The 20,577-nt window shown below is 38.1% G+C and overlaps 1 protein-coding gene across 3 annotated transcripts in view; it reads right to left on the minus strand.

The window, feature by feature from the left end:
* Positions 1-20,577, minus strand: part of CDH8 (cadherin 8) — a 323,156-nt gene that overhangs the window by 123,230 nt on the left and 179,349 nt on the right. For all 3 annotated transcript variants that reach the window (XM_081032901.1, XM_081032903.1, XM_081032902.1), the window contains 2 exons: positions 16,803-16,990; positions 13,409-13,662 (listed from right to left, as the gene is read on the minus strand). In XM_081032901.1, the coding sequence (XP_080889027.1) occupies positions 13,409-13,662; positions 16,803-16,990 (442 nt within the window). The remainder of the gene's footprint in view (positions 1-13,408; positions 13,663-16,802; positions 16,991-20,577) is intronic.

Below are 20,577 nucleotides of genomic sequence, written 5' to 3' on the forward strand. Positions count from 1 at the left end.
TTAGAATTTTAAATACAATATGATGGGAAAATATTGAAACAATGGAATACAGTTTTAGTCACTATGACAGGATTAAACTTAAAATTATTAGTTGTATTTAATTTCAATAATTTTTAATGACTGCTTCTTTTGGCCAAGGATGATGCTAAGTGTTTGACTAAAGTTGCCTCTATTGGACACAGTGGTTGTGACTTTCTCATTGCTTACAATGAAAAGTGGCAAGCTCTGTTATGGAATCACACTTACATTGCAATGGGTAAGGGTCACCAACTGTGACTGGAAAAAGGTGAGGCATGGTTAGAGATGGCACCAAGAAGATGTAGCATCTGTTTTGGAACATGAAGAAAGAATAGGATTTTTCCAGGTAGAGTATGTAGAGACAGCATCCTCAGAAGAAACAAATGTATGTAGAAAATTTTGAGAGTTTGAGTGTGTTTAAGAAACTATAAAATTAAAGGATCCAAGTAGGTGTGGTGATAGATAAGATCTGATAAAAGACCATCCTATCATTTCCTTTCTCATCTTTTCTGTCCATTTCATCTCTTCCTTCCTTTCATTTACTCTTTAATGAATATCTCCTATGTATAAAGCATTGTGTTACATGCCAAGATGAACATAGCCTTAGTCTCATATAACTGAGTCTACATGTGGAGAAAGACAACAAAAATAAAGCTTTTCATAACTTACACTGATGTATTAACAAAGAAAGAAGGGCTGAGGTGTATAAAATATTACAAAACCATTCCAGTCAAAAGAAACAGCAAATATAAAAGTCTGTGTTAGAAAGATGTTCAGTGTCCTTAAACACCTTGACAAAGGATAATGTGGTTCAAGTTTAAGATTCAGTTGGGGAAGGGCATTAAGGAGTATGGCATGAAAGACTTTGAAAACCATGCTGAAGAATTTATTTTTTTCACTTGTACGAAATGGAGAGCCATTTGGAAAAACATAATAGGAGAGTGATACGATCGAAACCATTGCTGAATTCTATAGAAGTTTCTACGATATATAGACTCTGTACTTTTAAATATGATAACCACTAGCTACATGTGACTTTTTAGCCTTTGAAATCTGGCTCGTGTAATTGATAAAATGTTTATTTTAGTTAATTTAAATCAATTTTATTTCAATTCAAAGAGCCACATGTGTTTAGTGGCTACCATACTGAACAACACAGATCTAGACTGAGTTAAAGATCACTTTGGCAGCTGTCGAGGTATTAAAAAGTAAAAGTACTGTGTGGAGAGAAAAACAATGGGGCTATTGTAACTGCTCACGTTAGACCTGACAGTGTTTGAGCTTGGAAGGAAACAACAAAACAAAACAAAACAGGTCGTGGTGATTATTTGGATATGGGAAGTAAACGAAATAGAGGAATATTGAAGAAACACCCTTATGCAAAGATCATAACCTGTTCTCTAAACTATATTGCTTTCAAATTAGACAAATATTCTTTCTTTTGTCTCTTTATAGCCATTTATGTAAGTTTTGAATAAAATATACCAAAATGGTCAGAAACATTCTCATAAATATTATCAAAAGATAATTAGTTTTTTTCCCCAGAAATACACAGAATCTGAAACTTGCAGTGGCTATGTGAAATTTATCTCTGGTGTATGCTTTTCGATCTGGGACATTAGCAGTTGTGAGGAGAAACTTTTTTATACTGAAGCTCCCATGCTGACTTTGATCCCATTCACCCTAAGGTCACAGGAATCCCAACCCATTTCCATGAATCTCCATTGGCCCATGATGACCTAAAGATGTGAGGAGAAATCCAGGATGAAGAGTATCTTTAACTCCCTAAAATATCTTTCGGGGGCTGTCAATCATATCAATGATGACTTTTCTCTATCTAAAAGGATTCAAAAATGATAGCTGCTACATGGAGAGTAGAATAGAGATGGTGTGAAATAGAAAAAGCACATCATCATTTAGCGGTCTGGACCTTAGGGCCATACCCAGAATTAAGATTTAATCATATACTTAATGCATTTATGTAGCCTTCCGAATTTTCAGCATCTCTGCTAAGCTCTGTATATGAGCTGCTCATTTAATCCTCCTTATAAATTACGTGAGTAACTCATATAACTTATCCTCTCAATGTCTGTAGTTGTAAACTGAGGATAATATGCATTTTCCCCAGTCGTAAAGTTAGTGAGATAAGTATACTTTCCTGACTATGGTTTCTGACACATAATAAACTCTTACTAAATGTTAGACAGCTATGAGGATGGTGATATTGGATTATATGAGTTTGTCCAGTTTTGGTCAAAATCATTTACTGTATAGAATGATTTTGTAAAATCATTTACTGTATAGAAAAAAATGTTTATGGAAAACAAACACACCAAGAAATGATGTGTGCACATAACCATATTAAAGTACATAACCATATTAAAGATGTTTTTTGACAGTATCATAAAGTTATATATACTTTGACATTTTAATTGGACATTCAGGCTCATTTAGTAAATAATAAGGGCTTATAGTAACTGAGGGAATTAATAGGTAAATGAGATGTGGCCTGTTAACTCTTAAGGGCTGGAAATGCATTTATATTAAAGTAGTTTGTTTGCTTGTCTAATAAACAACAATAATAACCTAAACACACTTCCCAGTGTGCAATCAGATGTAATTTTTCTTCTAGGAGGACACAAAGTATTTTACATATACAAGTATTTTAAATGCTTATCCCTAAACACAGTACCTGTCTACACAGTATAACCTAGTCATGTCTATTTAAGCAGGTACAAAGCTCAATATCGTGTACTGTACTTGGTATTTAATAAAGGTGATTCAGACATGCTTCCTCTTTGCCAGTGAGCAGAACCCGCATCTGCACTTCGTCTCGGCCTTACTCCTTTCCCATACCTGTTTTGTCCAATTTCAGATCCCTAACTTCGAAAGGATATTGAGGTCTGAAGACTGTCCTTTGTGCCATGGAATATATATCCCGTAACTCTGACACTTCAGGGGTCAAAGGCCTACTATAAATCTTATCGTCATTTACTATGAAGCTCCATACCCTAGTAGACTTCCCAAACTTGATTTGTAACCCAAGGCCTATTTGAAAGGCATTTCAACTAGAACTATTCCACTCCCTGGCAAACTAACTTGAAACACAGAGGATATAGAGCTAGTAAACATTTGGATGGATAAAATGGATGAAAATGGCATTTCTCCATTTTAACATGTTCTCTTCCTAAAATATGCAATATTATGTTTTCCTGTGCAACACTAAGTCAAATCTGATCATCCTTTATCAAACAAAAGGTTGCATAATACATCAAGTCATAATGTAGAAATATAAGGGAAAATAAAGGCTAGTTTGAAATGACTCCCATAAATATTTGAACATCAGATAAGGATGTCAGTCTCCCTTTGTTGGGATGCAAAATAGGGGATTTCTTTTGCTTTCTGAGTATAATAGTGTTAGATAACACTGCTGAGACTATACAAGCATCTTTGTTTCTCTCAGAATATAAAAATTAAGTTTTGTTTCAGAGAGGGGACAGAAACTTCACCAATCAGTCAAAAAGCAAACAAAACAAAATAAGACAAAACAAAACAAAACAAAAACCTTTCAAACACCAGGTTAATACTTTCCAAATTGCTTTTCTCTCTCAAGACACTTATACTATTTTTACCACCCCAAATCACGTATTTTAAAATCTTTTATCACTACATGCAGTTTGATAGTTTTTGATAATTATTACCCAGGTTTACCATGCCACACTAATAATGTTTCAGCTAAATCAATTTGCCACCTTGGTGTTTGCATCTCCAAATGTAGAACACATATGTATTTGCCTAAAGGAAACCACCATAGTGTGTTGGGAACATGTAAATTTGGAAGCTAGATGGCTAGCAGTGTGAATTTAGTCAAATTATGTCACTGGTAAAGAAGTTCAGATTGCTTATCTGTGGTCACCATAGTATGCTGTGCAGATTTCCCTTCGAGGAAGGATGTCAGAGCCGCAGGAGAGTAGACAGCCTCCAGCTGTCTGCTCCTTACCCTCTGCCTCATTTACGGAGAGCCTCCTCTCTGGAAGTAAACTGAAAATTAAGCAAGCAGACAAATAAAGGCTCTACCATTCTGGCATGATGCACGTCTCCTCTGATAATCAGCATTCATCCCAGAGACCCACTGAGTTGGGCCAAGGTTTTGCTGGAACCGTACTGCAGTTTGGAGTCTCCCCTTGCTTATCCAGTACCTGTTCCCTTGTTTGCATTCACAAGTGTGGATCCCTAACAAACACCGTGCACTTCAACCTCCACCTCCTTCCGAGAAAAACAACCCCTAACACATCTGCTTAATGGGAGTAAGAATATGTGTAATTCAGAGACTTAATGTTATGAAGTGGAAAGGAGATATGCACGTATATGAAGGGCACTGTATTAATAAGCGTGAAGAAAGATCCGCAGATTTTTCCAGGTTCACTCATTGAATACCGACTCTCACTCACACTGGAGAATACATATTGGAATTTGTTGAAGATACTACAGCAAGTCTGTCCCAACTGAAATTCCAGCGCATGCCACCTCGTGCTTTTAGATAGGGAAATGCTGCTGGAGTCAGAGAATTTGCTGGCTCATTGAAATGCAGGCACCAGAGTTCCGCTAAGGCAGTCACCAGCCTCAATTCCAAAAACCCTATGCTGTAGTCATCACTGAGGTCTGAAGAATGGAAAGGGAAGGTAGAAAAATAAGGTTGCATAATTAATTCGGGCAAGAAACCAATTTTCCACTCCAAGAAGGTAAACATCACGGTATTTCTCAGGATGTCCTTTCACAGCCTGTGTGGTCGTCATAGATGTTTTCCCAAAAGCTACACTAAGTGAAGCCAGATTTTTCTGGTACATTCAACATGAGGGCACGCTGTCCTGGTCCCCATGAGACTAAGGTCCCAAGGGCTCTAAGGCAAGCATGGGACTGTCAATTCCCATCCCACATAGCAGGATTCCAATACAAAGAATTTCTTTGATGGTTAAAGCTATATAAATATTTTTAAAATCTTACCTCTAGGAAGTTTCTCCTACAAAATTAACGATCCTGGAATTAATGATTTGGGGCCAGCTATTCAAATTACAAATGAAAAGTCAAACCCTTGTCCGTCTAGTACAGGGGTGGCAAACATTTTTGTATAGTAAATATTTTAGGCTTTGCAGGATACACCGCCTCTGTCACAAATAAATGCTGCAGTTGTAGGGCCTAAAAAAATGAGGGTGGCTCTGTTCTAATAAAACTTTATTTAAAAAAAAATGTGGTATGCCGGATTTGGCATACAGGTGATAGTTAGCTCACCCTTGACCTAGAGTAACAGAGTCACCATTTTCACTAAAGTCATGGGTCTTCCCTTAAGCAGGTTCTAGGGAAAGAAAAGAACAGGGGGACTCCTATAGCAATAAAAAAGATACATAATCTATCACACATATAAAAAGAAGTGTTGTGATACTTGCAATGCTCAACGCATTAGGATCTAAAGCAGAGGCCAGTACAGGAGGCTCTGGGTTTTGCTTACATCTCATACCCCAGATACGCTGCAACACGACACCAAGTGGGATGACTCATGGTTCTGCTTACATTCTCTCCTTCGTAAAGAGTGCAATGCACACAAGCAAACTAACTTCTCTGTGAAGTCCTAGTGCAAAGAAACTTGAGTTCCAATTGATCTGGCCATGGTGACTTTAGTCCCAATAGCGTTCCTTGGAGGGCAGTTAGGCTGCCCTTGGAGAAAGGCAGTGTCTATGAGCTTGGACAATGAAATTCACGAATTTGTTGCAACGATGTCGCTAACCTTTTTGGACATAAGAGGGATTATTCATTATAAATTTGTACCAACTGGAAAAACAGTAAACCAAGTTTACTATATTTGGAAGTGCTGAAAACTGAAAAGGCTGCGTGAAAAAGTTAGACGACCTGAACTTTTCACCAACAATTCACGGCTCTTGCATCACGACAATGCACCAGCTCACACAGCACTGTCTGTGAGGGAGTTTTTAGCCAGTAAACAAATAACTGTATTGGAACACTCTCCCTACTCACCAGATCTGGCCCCCAATGACTTCTTTCTTTACCTGAAGATAAAGGAAATATTGAAAGGAAGATATTTGGATGACATTCAGGACATCAAGGGTAATATGACGACAGCTCTGATGGCCATTCCAGAAAAAGAGTTCCAAAACTGCTTTGATGGGTGGACTAGGCGCTGGCATCAGTGCACAGCTTCCCAAGGGGAGTACTTCGAAGGTGACCATAGTGATAGTCAGCAAAGAGGTCTGCAGCACTTTTTCTAGGATGAGCTCGCAAACTTAATTGTCTGACCTCATATTTGTCACATTTAACAGGCATAAATGAACTTTTACATCATAAAAAAATGTTTTGCTAAACATTGCTTTGCAGCCTCTATATGGAAAATTTATAGGAAGATACAATTTTGAACCAACTGCAAGTGAAGATGCTATTTAGAGCCCCATGTAATGAAATAAACCCCTTAGTTATGAATCAGTTATTATATTTCACTGAACTCCAACTGTTTCTTTCTCACTGCTTAATTTCATTCTAGCTTTTGTTATTATGCCTAAAGAAACCATTTTAACATTTTTTCGCATGCAGTTTGAGTATCAAAAATTCCATCTACAAGTTTTCAGCTTTTTGCCTCTAATTACTCTACTGGTTGCTGTAACTGCTTTAATAAATAATATTATCTGAGTTCTGCTAGTCCCAGAATTCTAATGTCCCTGTATCACATATTATTTATTATTCCTCTGAGGAGAAAAAGAAGACTTTTTCTACCCAAAGCATTGCTTAAGAGAGAGAGAGAGAGAGAGAGAGAGAGAGAGAGAGAGAGAAAATAAAAAATGAGAGAAAATTATAAACACACAGTCCACGCTCCAAATAAATACTAGGTTCTCTACAGTGTGAGGTATTCCCGCATTAACATCGTTGGACATCTACAGTTGCTTCTATTCAAATTCACTAGGAAACTAGGAAATCTCTTCCTCCATGTGACCCTAAAGGTCCAGAATCTAATTTTACTTATCATTTTCAGATGGTAAGTAATACGGGCTTGTTAGATAAATCTGGAGGCCTTGGGTTTTCCATAGCTATTCATCCAGCCTCCTTACTATAGAATAAGGTCCATGAAGGTAGAGGTACTGTCTGTATAAAGTTCCCTGGGTAAATGTGGGCTCTGATGTTACTCGTACAACTAAATGAATTATATACATATACTGGGGATGCCAAAAAATGTATACAAGTGGACACTTTGGTCAACATTGCTCAAGCAGTAGTTCTCCATAATCATACGTGTCTGGACACCGATGGCAACCACTTTGAGCACCTCTTGTAATTGAAGAAGTCAAACGTGACTTTTATTTATCTTTTGTTATCGGTATATATGGATTATTACAATTTTAATTGTTTTTTCATTTCTTAAAATGTGCATACATTTTTTTGGCATCCTCTGTATACAGACACACACGCACACATGCACACATGAATCAATAGGTAGCCGTGTGACTAGATGAATATATGAATTAATTAATTACCCGTAGTTGAATTAGCAGGTACAGTGAGATTTTTTTTGAAAAATAATTTGGAAGAGTTGGTACTTTTGCATTGGGAGACAATCAAACTTTTATGTAGCTAAGAGTGTGCAGAAAGAAAGACTTGGTCCTTGTACCAGACCTTGCATACTGCTGGTGGGACTGCAAACTGGTACAGTTGCTATGGTAAAAAGTATGGTGGTTCCTCAAAAATTAAATATAGAGCTTCCATGTGATCCAGCAATCCCACGTGTGGGTATTTATCCAAAAGAATTAAAATCAGGATCTCAAAGAGATATTAATGCTCCCATGGTAACTGTAGTACCAGTTACAACAGGCAAGATGTGGAAACAACCCAAATGTCCATCAGCAGTGAATGGATAAAAAAAAATGTGTTGTAGAGATAAAATAGAATAGTATCCAGCCTTAAAAAGAAATTCTGTAATATGTGACAACATGGATGAACTTGGAAGACATTATGCTAAGTGAATTAAGTCAGTCACACAAGGGCAAATACTACATGATTCCACTTACATGAGGTATATAAACTAGTCAGAGTCGTAGAGGAGTAAAATGGTAGTTGCCCAGGGCTCGGGGAAAGAGGAAATGAGGCACTGCTAATCAATGGATAAAAAGTTTTAGTTATGCCCAATGAAGGATTTCCAGGCATGGGCTGTGTGACACTCTGCCTGTGGTTAACAATACTGTGTTGAGCACTTAACATTGACATTTACCTTTTCAACTGATTTTTAAGTGCTTTTACCACAATTAAAAAACAAACAAACAAAACAAAACTAGGTCATTCCCAAAAATGGGAGTTATTGCAAAACTGAGGAGAGAGTCAATCAATACACAGCCTACCCTCCAAATTAATGCCAAGTTCTCTACAGTAGGAAATATTTCCACTTTGGCAGCACTGGGTATCAGGACTTTAAGGAGTGTTTTAAGGAAACGAGCTCATTAACTGCAAGCCTGGTAACTGAGGTGAATTATAAAAATGCCAGAATACAAGTCGGGAAGGAAAAAAAAAAAGAAAGAAAAGCAATGTTCTGGTGTTGAGTGGGCACTTAACATTCTAGAGAGGAGTCAGGACACAGAGCCGCCAGGATCCTATGTCAGCCTACTCTGCCTGCTGAATGGCCATCATTCCCATTATTAATTTGAGCAGCTCATGCAGTATTACTCAAGCAAGGTAAATGCTCTGAAAGAAACAGGAAGCCATGATCTGCAAAGCAGCCACATGCCATCTCAACACCATGGTGACACCAAATGCATCTATGAAATGAGTGTGTTGAGAGGAAAAAAGAGAACCACAAGAGGTTTATATGAAAGCATGGACTTATAGTTAGTACCTACTCTGTGCTAGAAGCTTTGATCTTGAATATAAACTGTTTGCTGCGTCCGACACCATTTCAGAGTGTCTGTCACAAAGTAGGGCCTCAGTGAACAATTAGCTGTCATCATCCTACAGCTCATGCAAGATGCCGGAACTGAGCAAGGCATGTGCAGACATAGTCGTCAATGATGAGAAGAAATTTGCCTTTAAACCCTGGCCCCACGCCCCCTGCTATAGCACCATGCACAGGGAACTTATCCTTCCAGAGTCTCCACTTCCTTCTACATAAAACTGGAATCATATCATGATGTCTTTTGTGAGAATCAAGTGAAATAATATATAATAGAAACTTACATCTGATTCATCAATTAATAATAACACCGTTTCTCTCTTTACCTCCCTAATCACAATTTGGTTCACAGCCAATAATGACAAACTCATACAAAGGGGCTAGACTGATAAGCAAATAATACCCCACCTACACTCTGGTTAATTTCACAGACCTTCCATTTTCCTTTTTTCTTGGGATGTGTCCTGGATTGAATGAGGCCATTTAGAGAATGAATAATTTATTATTTCAATTAAAATTGGTTCTGTTAAGCTGTCCCAACATGTGGAGACATGTAGAGTTGGGATCACAGAGATCACAGGGAAAGAAAGGGAGTGTGGCATAGGGACCCAGAACAGCGTTGTATTGTCAGAAAAACCCAGGTATATATCACAGTTCCACTCTTGACTATTTGCATGACACTGGCCATGTTAGTCTTGTTATTCTCAGTTTGTTCATCTGTTAAATGAGAAGAATGAGTATACATATTATGGCATGGAGGTGTTAGGGAATTAAATGAATATATTTAGCACCACCTAGCCACATACTAAGCACTCACTAGTGACAATATTCATGGCAGCAGCAGGGGTGAATTAGATTATGTGAGGTTATACTATTTATCCTGAAACTGTGAAAGAAAAAAACAAAAAAAAACAGATAATTCTGTACACATTCAGCAAACTTTAGTAGAAGAAACTCTGCTAAAATAAGCACAAGGTTTTTAATTTGCATTTAAAATATGAAACCGATGGTGGCTTCATTAATAGGTAATGCTAATTGCTACCATATGTTTTATTGAATAATTTAATTATTTCAGTAACCCTGTGAGGAAGAAAATATTATCCCTAAAATACAGATGAGGAAACTGATACTCAGAGAATTTCAGAGACCAGCTGCATGACAGACAAGTAGCAGTGATAGGATTTGAACCTGTGTAAATTCAAAATGTGTCATCTTTTAAATAATTTAGACATCTTTATTCTACATTACTGAGAAACACAGTGTTGAAGAAAGTAGCAAATGCTTAATTAGTGTACCTGGAAGGGAGATGGTAAGATCGTACATTTCACCTCTATGTCATTGTCTATTTTCCCCTGGAAGCGGGTATATAGACATAGACGTAGATCCAGATAAAAATATAGATATAGATATAAGTTTACATATAAAAATTTTAAAATACATAATATGTCCTGCCTGACAATGTGCTCTAAAAAGAAGTTGAATCTTATGCTAAATTGAACAACCAATAAATGACTGCATGATTTAACATGGCAGATGACACAATAAACGTCTATTTCTTGCTGGATGGCCAAGTAAACATTCCCCTAAAAGATGCATATATTCTTTTCAGCACATGAAATACAATAGTCCTAAAGAGACAATAACGGTTTGCTATTTGTTACTCACTAATTCCCTGAATATCCATGTTCTCTAGTTCTGTTTAAAAAAAAGGTTAAATGGCTCTAAATGTGTCTGCTAGACTCATAAGGAACTATGCACTGCTCTGGCTGGTCAGGAAATTTAATTTTCTAGTCAAATCAACCAATTGTGTATATAGAGGGGAGAAAAGCTTTTCTCTATAACCCAATTGGAAGGAGGGAGGGACAACTACAAAAATGCAAAACAGATGCTGAAAAATGCAGTTGGTGATTCTTACATTCGTATCCCACGGAGTCAATCCACCTCCAATCAGAACTGTGTGGGGTTCACCTTCTGAATAATACATCAAAGCACTGTTGTAAATGATTTGAAACACTATTCACCCTTTCTTTGGGTGGGACCACGGATGATAAGGAACTAGCAGCAGCCTGACCTCTATCAGAAGTATAGATACATCGCTGTCATCACATGGTACTTTGTCTGTTCATGTCTTCCTGATAACACAGCCCCAAATCCCTTTCAGTCTGCCTGAAAACAAAATGCTCTCAAGTTGGGCAGTTGTTACGAAGCAGCCTCATACCAGAGACAATAATACAAATAACAATAGCAATAATCAGAACAATCAACTACAAAGATCACCACTCGATTCCCTGTGAACTGGAATTATTATCAGTGAATCTCCCGTTTTACATCAGTAAACGGATAGATTATAACATGTGGAAAAACTCGTGGAGACTCTGAACCTGGATTTCCCCCCAATTCTGCCAATCTGTGGTTCCTGTCACTATGGTATTAAAAGTGCCTCAAACCTCATTGTTTGCTGATGCAGAACATGTCTCTGCACCGAAACTCCATTCCTGCTGGTAACTGCGGATTTCATTTTAGGAGTTCATATGTGATTGCCCTCATCTTTGAACCCTTCACTTTCTCTAAGGACATTTGGCTCGGCATACCTCCTGAGCCCAATGATATGTTCCTTGCTGACGAGAGTAGAAATCTTAGCAAATTGAGTACTACCACTGGCCCCATGACTGGTCTGGTCTCTTAGTTGGACCAATCTTGCTTACTCTCTTTACATTCTGTCTTTTATGCTTGGAGATATACACAAAGTGGCAATTCCTCCTTTCTGTGTTCCTTCAGAGGAAATGGAGGAACATGAAAATGGGGCGGGTTCATTCATTCAACAAATATCATTGCCCCTATGTATACCAGGATTTCAATATTAAGCCATTTCATGGCTTTATTATTTAGTCAGAAAATGGACGCCCACGTACATTTATTTTTCTGGATACTTCCTGCATTGTAGTTGACACTTGGTCCTTTGAGAGATACAATTTTCTTAGCCAAATGCAGGGCATTCCGTATGTTGAATTCCTTTAGAACTGAGAATGGGCAACTGACCGTTCCTCAAATCACCAGGTGGATGGAGTTTTACCTTCTTAGAGTTTGGGGTCTTTTAAAAAAGCATTTTAGCTTTTTTCCTTTTCTTTCTTCTTTTTCTTGTTTTGGTACCCTTATGGTATACACTCTTTATTATCTTGAATTTTAAAATGGCTTGTATTAGAAAATATCTTTTATGGCTCTGAAAAGAATTATTTTTTTCTTAAACTCAGATTATTTGGGGCATTGACTATTCTGATGGGCTTCACCTCCAACCTCATCATTTCAGCACCCTTGTGAGCAATGAGAATGCAATACACAAAAAACAAGCAAATAATAAAACCACCAGAAAGTTCACTTGTCTAGAGTTTCCCTGAATAAAGTAATTACACGGATATCAGCCTTATATCCTTGTGACCCATGTGAATGAGTTGGGTATGAGCTGACATGTAACTTAGAGATTAACCGGACAATTTTCTAAAACTATTTCTCCATTAAGTTTTCTCTCTCTCTTTTTTTTTTTCCCAACAAACATTTCTAAGACAATATTTGAAGTCCACACTCAAACACATCATTAACGAACACTTCACCCTTGGAGACCACTGTACAGTTATAGATTTTCTGTGTTCTTCTGGGGGAAAAAAAGCTACTTAGCTTGAACACTGGATTGTCATTTGGGTGACTAATAAAAGGGAAAAGATGTATGTAGTTCAACAGAAAAAAATAGAATTGAGCTTCATTTCTTTAAAAAAGGAGGGGTAGGAAGCAGAAAACCTTTAATAAAAGATTATTTATCATCCTGGGGGAAATTTTTGAGCAGGGAAAGTATAAACAAAAGGTATTTTCAAAATGGCAGAGAAAGATTTTGTCTAAACGGCACCAATCCAGATATGCTGACCTACCAGAAATACCCATGAAGTGATAAGAAGATAATTTCAAAGCCAAACAACAAACAGAAATAAGATAGGGGTCTCTTAATGTGTTGAGACAATGGCCTCAGCCTTTAAATTCTTGTATGTAATTCACTGTAACTGTCAAAGGAGAAAGAAGAAAAACCAGCCATACTTTCATAATGCTAGGGAAAAAAAAAAAAGAGAAATGCACAAACAAGCAAAAACAAAATAATATGAAAGATCCACCCAAACGCACTGCAAAACACTGCAATTTTGTGTTTCCTTTAGCTCTCTGAAAGCTGAAACAGTCTTATTCGTCTTGATATTCCTGGCTTTGGGCATTGTACGTAGCTCTTAGATGATGTGTGTGAGCCTGTGGACGGGCCCATGCACACACGTACACACACATACACAAGGTATGTGTAGACCCTGATTCTTTGGTAACATGAGCATAGTCCCAAAGGCAGGCACACGGAATGCATATGTAATTGCATTTTGCATTAATTTCCTTGTCAGTAGGTTTTTTTCCAAAGAGAAATACCTTATAGGACTGGAAGTGACATCAGGATCACGAGCAGTCACTTGCCCAATCACAGAGTTTAAAGCAGCATTTTCATGAACTTCGAGGAGGTAAGTCGGGGAAGAGAAGATGGGAGGCTCGTCCGCATCCTCCACCACGATTTTGACTGTTGCCGTGTCTTTGAAAGGCCCCTTGCCGCTGAAACGTGGATCAGTGTGGACGTTGGCTGCCTCCACCTTCAGTGTATAGGACTTTTTGGTCTCAAAGTCCAGAGGCTGTTAAGAAATGACAAAGATGAATGTTTCTCACTAACGACCACAGCAGCAGGAACAAATGAGTCTAATGCTGATGGATGATAGTTATGTGCATTTAAGCCCATTTGTGAGTCTTAATGGGATCCCTCTCCATTCCCCCAGATTCGACCTGTAAATTTTACAGGCATTTATTGATATCTGTTTATTATACAAGCTCGGTGAATCTAATCTCCTATTGTTGTCTTTTGTTTTGCTCATTTCACTTGGAATGCACAAAATATTCACAGTCATGAATTGTGCCATCAAAATTTCACTTCAGAGTAATAATAAAATTTTACTAGTGACAACATGGCCTGCATACCGATCAGCCAGTTAATCGAGCCTCCGCCAGTAGGAAGTAAGACAGCATCAAACCCAATCTTTATCCGGGAAGAATATTTTATCATTTCTGCAACAGTGTGTGAAATGTGAAGAACTAGTAATAATCATTGTTTAGTCCAAGGAGACATTATAAAGCATAAGTCAACACCAATCTGAACAAAGAGTGTTTTCTTATTTCCCTTCCAAAGCATTGCTGCTCTCCTGATCATGTGGCTAAAAAGAGGGTTATTCATTTTTAGGGTATTCTTCAAAGGTCTCTATTATGAGTCCTATGATATGAAGCAGGTGGGCATATACAGAAATATGCATGCAGATACATATGTACTTGTGCTTATATTTAGAAGAAGGACAAGTGAAAGTAGTATATACCGCATATAGATACCTAGGTCTGGCTGTGCCTTCACAACTATGAAAAGCAATTTGAAATTACCTCATTGCACCATTACCGACAGCATTTTTGACATATTAATACCTCATTCCTTAAAAGCCCCAGAGACTGTAGTGAATGACCTAGGTAAATATAGCTAGGTAAAAGAACATAATCCCTTTTAATAACCAGAAGCCCATCAGCCTCAGAACCCTCAGAGTCCGATTCCTGGCAACTCAGAATACTTCAGATTTCAAGAAAGTACATCTGTCAAGGTTCAAAGACACAATTTAGGTTGGCATTGCAATTTCCTGTAAGAAACAGAACTTTAAATCTGCCATACAGATTTCAAAATAAAAAATAAGAAGCTGGAACACACGCTAGCATTAGTGAGCTCTTTCAGAATTTCTGTATAAGCTTAAATACATATTCATATTTCAAAATTTTGTATTGATTTTCAGATTTGAATTCAAGTCTAATGGGACTTGACATTTTTTGAAATATTTCTAGAAAACGAAGCCCATACTCACTTCCCTGTGTGTTCTGAGATGACTTGCTACATGCACAATGATTAGACCATTCGACACCAGCATTTTCCCAATTCGCCATTCACCCCTACTGTAACCCTTTTGCAATGCCAAAATGTTCACAAACACTGGTAAGTATAACAGGTTAGGTTCTTCTTCATTCTTAGCTTTACATAGTAGCAATGAACCCCAAAACATGCTGGTGTCCATAGGATTTTATCAGACAAAAAAGAGGACCCATGAATTGTGGAAATATGACTCCCTACCCAGCGTTCTATAGAGTAAAACACATGTGTTTCTGATGTTAAGATGAGTATGATATGCTTTCAAGTTTATGAATAACAGTGAATAAAAATACAGCAAATGGCTAATTGCTTCAGTTGATAAAAGCACCTTATGGTAACAACGGATAGCAGTTAATAATAACAATAAAACTGACATTAGGAATTGTTAGCCAAGGAAAATGTGGCTTTCAGTTATTCAATAATCGACTCAAGTATAATTGTATTGTACTCTATTTCAAACACGAGTTTTTAAATACTTTGCAATGGTTAGTCTAAACTCAAGCCAGGTATAAAAGTTTTGTTGCTCAGCAGAGACCTGAATTACATGCAGTCGGTTTTTACTCAAAATTGATTGTAAGATTTATTTTGCATATGAATGTATCCGGACAACTCCAGGGTCCAATTACCAATACCTCTTCGATAGGGTATTTTAAGAACACCATCACTGAAAGCAGATGCCTGTGCAACGTGACAGAGAGAATTAGAGGGTAAGCTTGGGGTCATGTCAATGTAATGCTAATCAAGATGGGGAAAATGATTGGCTCCCAATAGTGTGGGCCACCATCTATCTCCTTGTTCACGAAGAAGTAAATCTATGTAAAAGTTAAGTTGTGCTACTCCATGACAGACATATGAAGAACAATATTAAATAAACACTCATGTTGAGGATAAAAGTATTTTTTTCCTTGCAAATGCCTCTGTCCATAAAATAACAAACTGTTCTACACATTTTTTATGAATATAGATGTCACGATGAGAAATAAAGATGGCAAATGTTGTAATGTACAGAATTTTTCACATCTACCACCAAAAAAAAAATTGTTGTTGGCAAAGGCAGTTGAATGTTGTATACGTCGTTTGTACTGTTTACGGAGATGTTTCTTTCTCCAGGGGAGTCCCACCCCCAGGAGCAAGGCAAATATGAGCTTCACTTAACATAATGCTTGGACTTTGGCTGCATGGGGGAGTATCCCATGGTACCACTGTCATTCCAGTGCCTAAAATTAGCCCGGATAGCTGAAGCTGATGACTCCTTCTGTCGTTGAGTTTTCCTGAAAGCAGAGCCTGCAACAAAGACTAAGGAACTGTCACTGTATTTTGTGGAGATATCCCAAGAAGCAGGAGTGTACAAATGAGGTGACTTAATATAGAGAAGGATTAAAAGCCATTGAACTTGCTACTTCTGTGAACAACAGAGCCTTCTTCCCACTGGAAATCCTCTTAGGAAGCATAGACGATATGCCTCAAAAGAAGTTTTTCAAAGAAAAAGAGTTGTCCGCCAATCTGAGTCCCTCGTGGTTTGAGGGTTGCCTTCAGAGTGTTGACTTCCCTACAAATTCCCAGGCACTATGGCATAGATGGGAGAGGAACAATGGATGAGATGGGAGGCTAGCACCACTATGGTAACTGTTCACCTGAGCTTTAGCTGCAATGTAAAGTGGGGCTATGAGGTGGGCGAAGGACTCTACTTTCTTGCAGCTAAAGAAGTTAAACCTCTATCAGCTCAACAATTATATCAGGAAGTCCACTCAACTCCCACAAACTTCAAAACTCAAGTTTCAAAGAATATTTTAACTGTGATCAAAGTCATCCTTAGCTTACCTTTCTTAGTCTTATAATGCCATCCTGGGCCTGGGCATCAGAGGTGATTTCAAAGAGTGCTGTTCCATCTCCATCGATGATGTCATATGATGACTGTGCATTTTCACCAATGTCCTGATCGTTGGCCTTCACCCTCCCTATCGCAGTGCCAAGAACCACATCTTCTGGGACGGAGAAGTGATATAGGCCTTAGAAAAGAGGAGAAACACTGAGCATTGCACAGATTCCACTCATTCACTCATTCATTCATTCATTCATTCAGCAAAGATTTATTGGGCAAAGATTTATTCCTGTGTTCTGGGCACTCCTATAAATGCTACCAATATAGTGATGGGAAAGACAAAAGAACATGCCTTTCACCGTGGAATGTACAATCTTTTAAATGAGTCAGAGACAAATAGTTCCCAGTAGAAGTAGTGATCTCTCTTTGAGACTCTTCTGAGATACTGAACTTATTCCACCATATGTTTACCAAGTATGTAGTTGGAGCAGTTATATCAGGATATCTGTGAGTCTATGTGATTGTTCTTTCCAGCTTACTTTAATCACATTGGCTGCCCGTGGGGATATTCATTGTTGCCCAACGTAAAATAGTAAGCTAATTTCAGCACAGAAAGATGCAATGTGTAACACACTGAAAGTCACTTTTGAAGTTACCTTTATATTTACAGACTTGTAGACCATTTTTGATAAAATCCAATTACTAAACTTCTGCCGTGCCCTGCAGCAAGCTGTTCAGATACATGAAACACTCCTCTTGTTACTAAAGTCCTCATTGCTCAGAAGACCAAAAATCCTACCTTCAGTACTCTCTAGGCAAAATACAATTACAGTGTATGTTCATTTGCCTGTGGGGGTGGTCTAATTAGCGGCATTAGTCCCATTTTTATTCAGGTCACTTTAGCTGTTGTCTTAGTCACCAGCCCCGGTCACTAGTGTAGGCGAAGCTGTTGGAACCCCAACCACAACCCCAGGCCATTACCACTTCAGTGCGTAAGTACCCTACACCTCACTGCCAGCTCCTGTGTTTATTTGCCTGAGGGTCCTCTGTGGCCTCCAGAACCCACTCTGCCCACTGCCTGTCAGGCCAGAACTACCAGGGAATTAATGACCAACAGAAGCAGCCCTCAAAAACTCACACAAGTTAGTATATATCCCAGGCTCCTCCCCTCACTGGTTCGGTAACATTTCTGCCAATGTCTTTTCTTTTGTTTATTTATAGTACCCCAGAGTTTCCCCAGTGGGATAAAACTCCAGTCACCCACAGTCGTAGCTGGCTTGATAATGCACATTATTGGCTTTTTGTCTTTCTCTCACTCATATCCTTACTACCCTACTGGCATTTCTTGGGAACATCTCCAAGATAAACTACTTATAATCAAATTCTTGTCTCAGTGCCTGTTTCTGGGGAATCCAAACCCAGACAAACAGGGAGTTATTGTCCCATTATAACAAAAACAAGGGGAAAATAAATATTCAATGAACTATAAACCCAAAAGGAAAAATTAAATTCGGAGAACATTACCCAATTCTAGTCTGAACTCAATCACTGAGTCCCTTGGATAAACTAAGACTCATTTTACCCAATATAAGTTTAGTTCAGATGATGGGTAAGGTTTTCTTCTAGCACTAACATACTTTTATTTAATGATGAAATAAAAATGTCCCTTAGAATCACGAAATTATGGAACTGGGGAACCAAAATGTTTTCCAAAGAGTTTTGCCATAAGGTAGGCACTGAAAATCATCATGTTGAACACAAGTCTCTCAATTCTCTCATAATTGCTTTAATGGTTCCACTTCCTTCAAACTTTATATTCCGGATAAGGTTTCAGATGGTCCTTTCACGTACACTTATTAAGTAAATAGGCCAGGAAGGGATCTCACCTCGCTGCCAGTCCTGCATTAGGGAGCCTGGGGAAACCAAGCAAACGGAACATTTCTTTATCCATTTCAATTCCACTCACTCCCATCTTTTCTATCAGTGTGATCATAGTTAAAAGTTACTACCACTAAGAAAGGGAACACTTTTGAAACTGATCTGCCATTGCCGAATTGAAACAATCATTTTTCCAAGAAAGAAGTGTTGCATATTAAAGCATTAACAATAATGGTAAGTGAAAAAGGAAATAAAAACTCATTCACTGACACAGACAACAGTTTAGTGATTACCGGAGGGGAAGGGAGAAGGGAGGAAAGTAGAAAAGGGTAAAGGGGATCAAATATACGGTGACAAAAAGAGAACTGACTCTGGGTGGTGAACATATAATGCAATACATAGATGATGTATTATAGAATTGTACACTTGAAACCTATTTAATTTTATTTACCAATGTCACTCACTAAATTTAATTAAAAAAAAAGACAGAGTTGGGGGGAGGATAGGAGAAATGGCATTTTCCATTTAAATATTTCTTTTTATTTAAAAGGGTTGCATCATTGTCTGATTTTTAAACGGCCAGATGTGAAAATTCTCAATGAAAATACACCTTTTCTGTCCTTTCTACCTTGGAATTTCTGAAGATAAATTCCCAAATATACCTCATGTGTGTCATTTTCAAGCCACACCTTTGTCCATCTATCTTTCCCCCTCTCTGCCTCTCTTTCTTTTTGTCCTCTCATCTCTCTCTTCAAAAACTGGTTCTCCTGTGATATTTTTTATCCCCGCAAATGGCACCAGCATGCTTCTAAACTCTCATGTCACAAGCAAGATAATTCACCTCCTCAGTGAAAAATGCAATCTATCCTTAGATTTTTGTTATCCTCACCTCTTAAAAATCTATCACACCGATAGACTTTTCTCCACTTGCCCTGTGACCACCCTTGTTTGCCAGGGTTACCATCACCTTCTACATGAATGGTGACAATCACCCTTAACTGGCTAAAATGTGGAGAAGACATTAGAAGAATGCCAGATTTTATCTTCTCTGATTTCATTGGAATCAAATCCTATTAATACTCAATCCAAGACTTAAAATCTTTTAATGCTTCCCAGTGATGTTAAGATAAAGGTCATGGTACTTAAAATGGCCTACAAATACAATATGGCTAACTCCTGCCTAAACTAACTCTCCAGCCTCTGCGCTTCAGCTGTAGTGAAATTCTATTAATTCTCATCCAGGGCCATACATCCTTCTTCCAGAGGGCTTATGGACATCCTTTTCCTCTAGTTGTAATATCCATCTCCCATTCCCCTGGTTTCACTTTGTTTCAGCTAATTTCTATTAATCATTCATATCTCAATCCAAGAGTCTCCATGCCAGAAAGTCCTTCCCAAATCATCTATGTCAGATTACTTTGACAAATGCTCAGTAGAAAAGGGTTCTATGACAGTACAAGGTAGTTGGCAAATAATGATTATCTCCCTGATTCATTGATGGTGGCTGCCTCAAAGGCTGTCAAGATGTTTCTGAGGCAGAGCATGACTTTAGTAGAGAAGAGTAGAGTCAGTGATCACTGAAGTCCCCCCAGGTGCAGGAAGGAGGAATGTATATTTTGTAGCAAGTGTACTGCATATCTGCCTTTTCCATCTCAGACGCTAGTTTCTTTTATATAACAAGTATGACTATCAATTGAGCAAACTCTGGGGTGCATGTTAATCATTCTTTCAAGTTTTCTTCATGAAAAGTGCTATGGGACAGAGAAATCAGCACACATCTTGCAGTCACACATGTGGTTCTAATTCTCAGCACCACTACTTACTATATGCTTGATACTTGGAAATTTTATCAACTTCTTTGGAATCTGTAAAATGGGGATACATTTAGTACCAAAA

This window comes from Rhinolophus hipposideros, assembly GCF_964194185.1.
Source record: "Rhinolophus hipposideros genome assembly, chromosome: 21".
NCBI lineage: Eukaryota > Metazoa > Chordata > Mammalia > Chiroptera > Rhinolophidae > Rhinolophus > Rhinolophus hipposideros.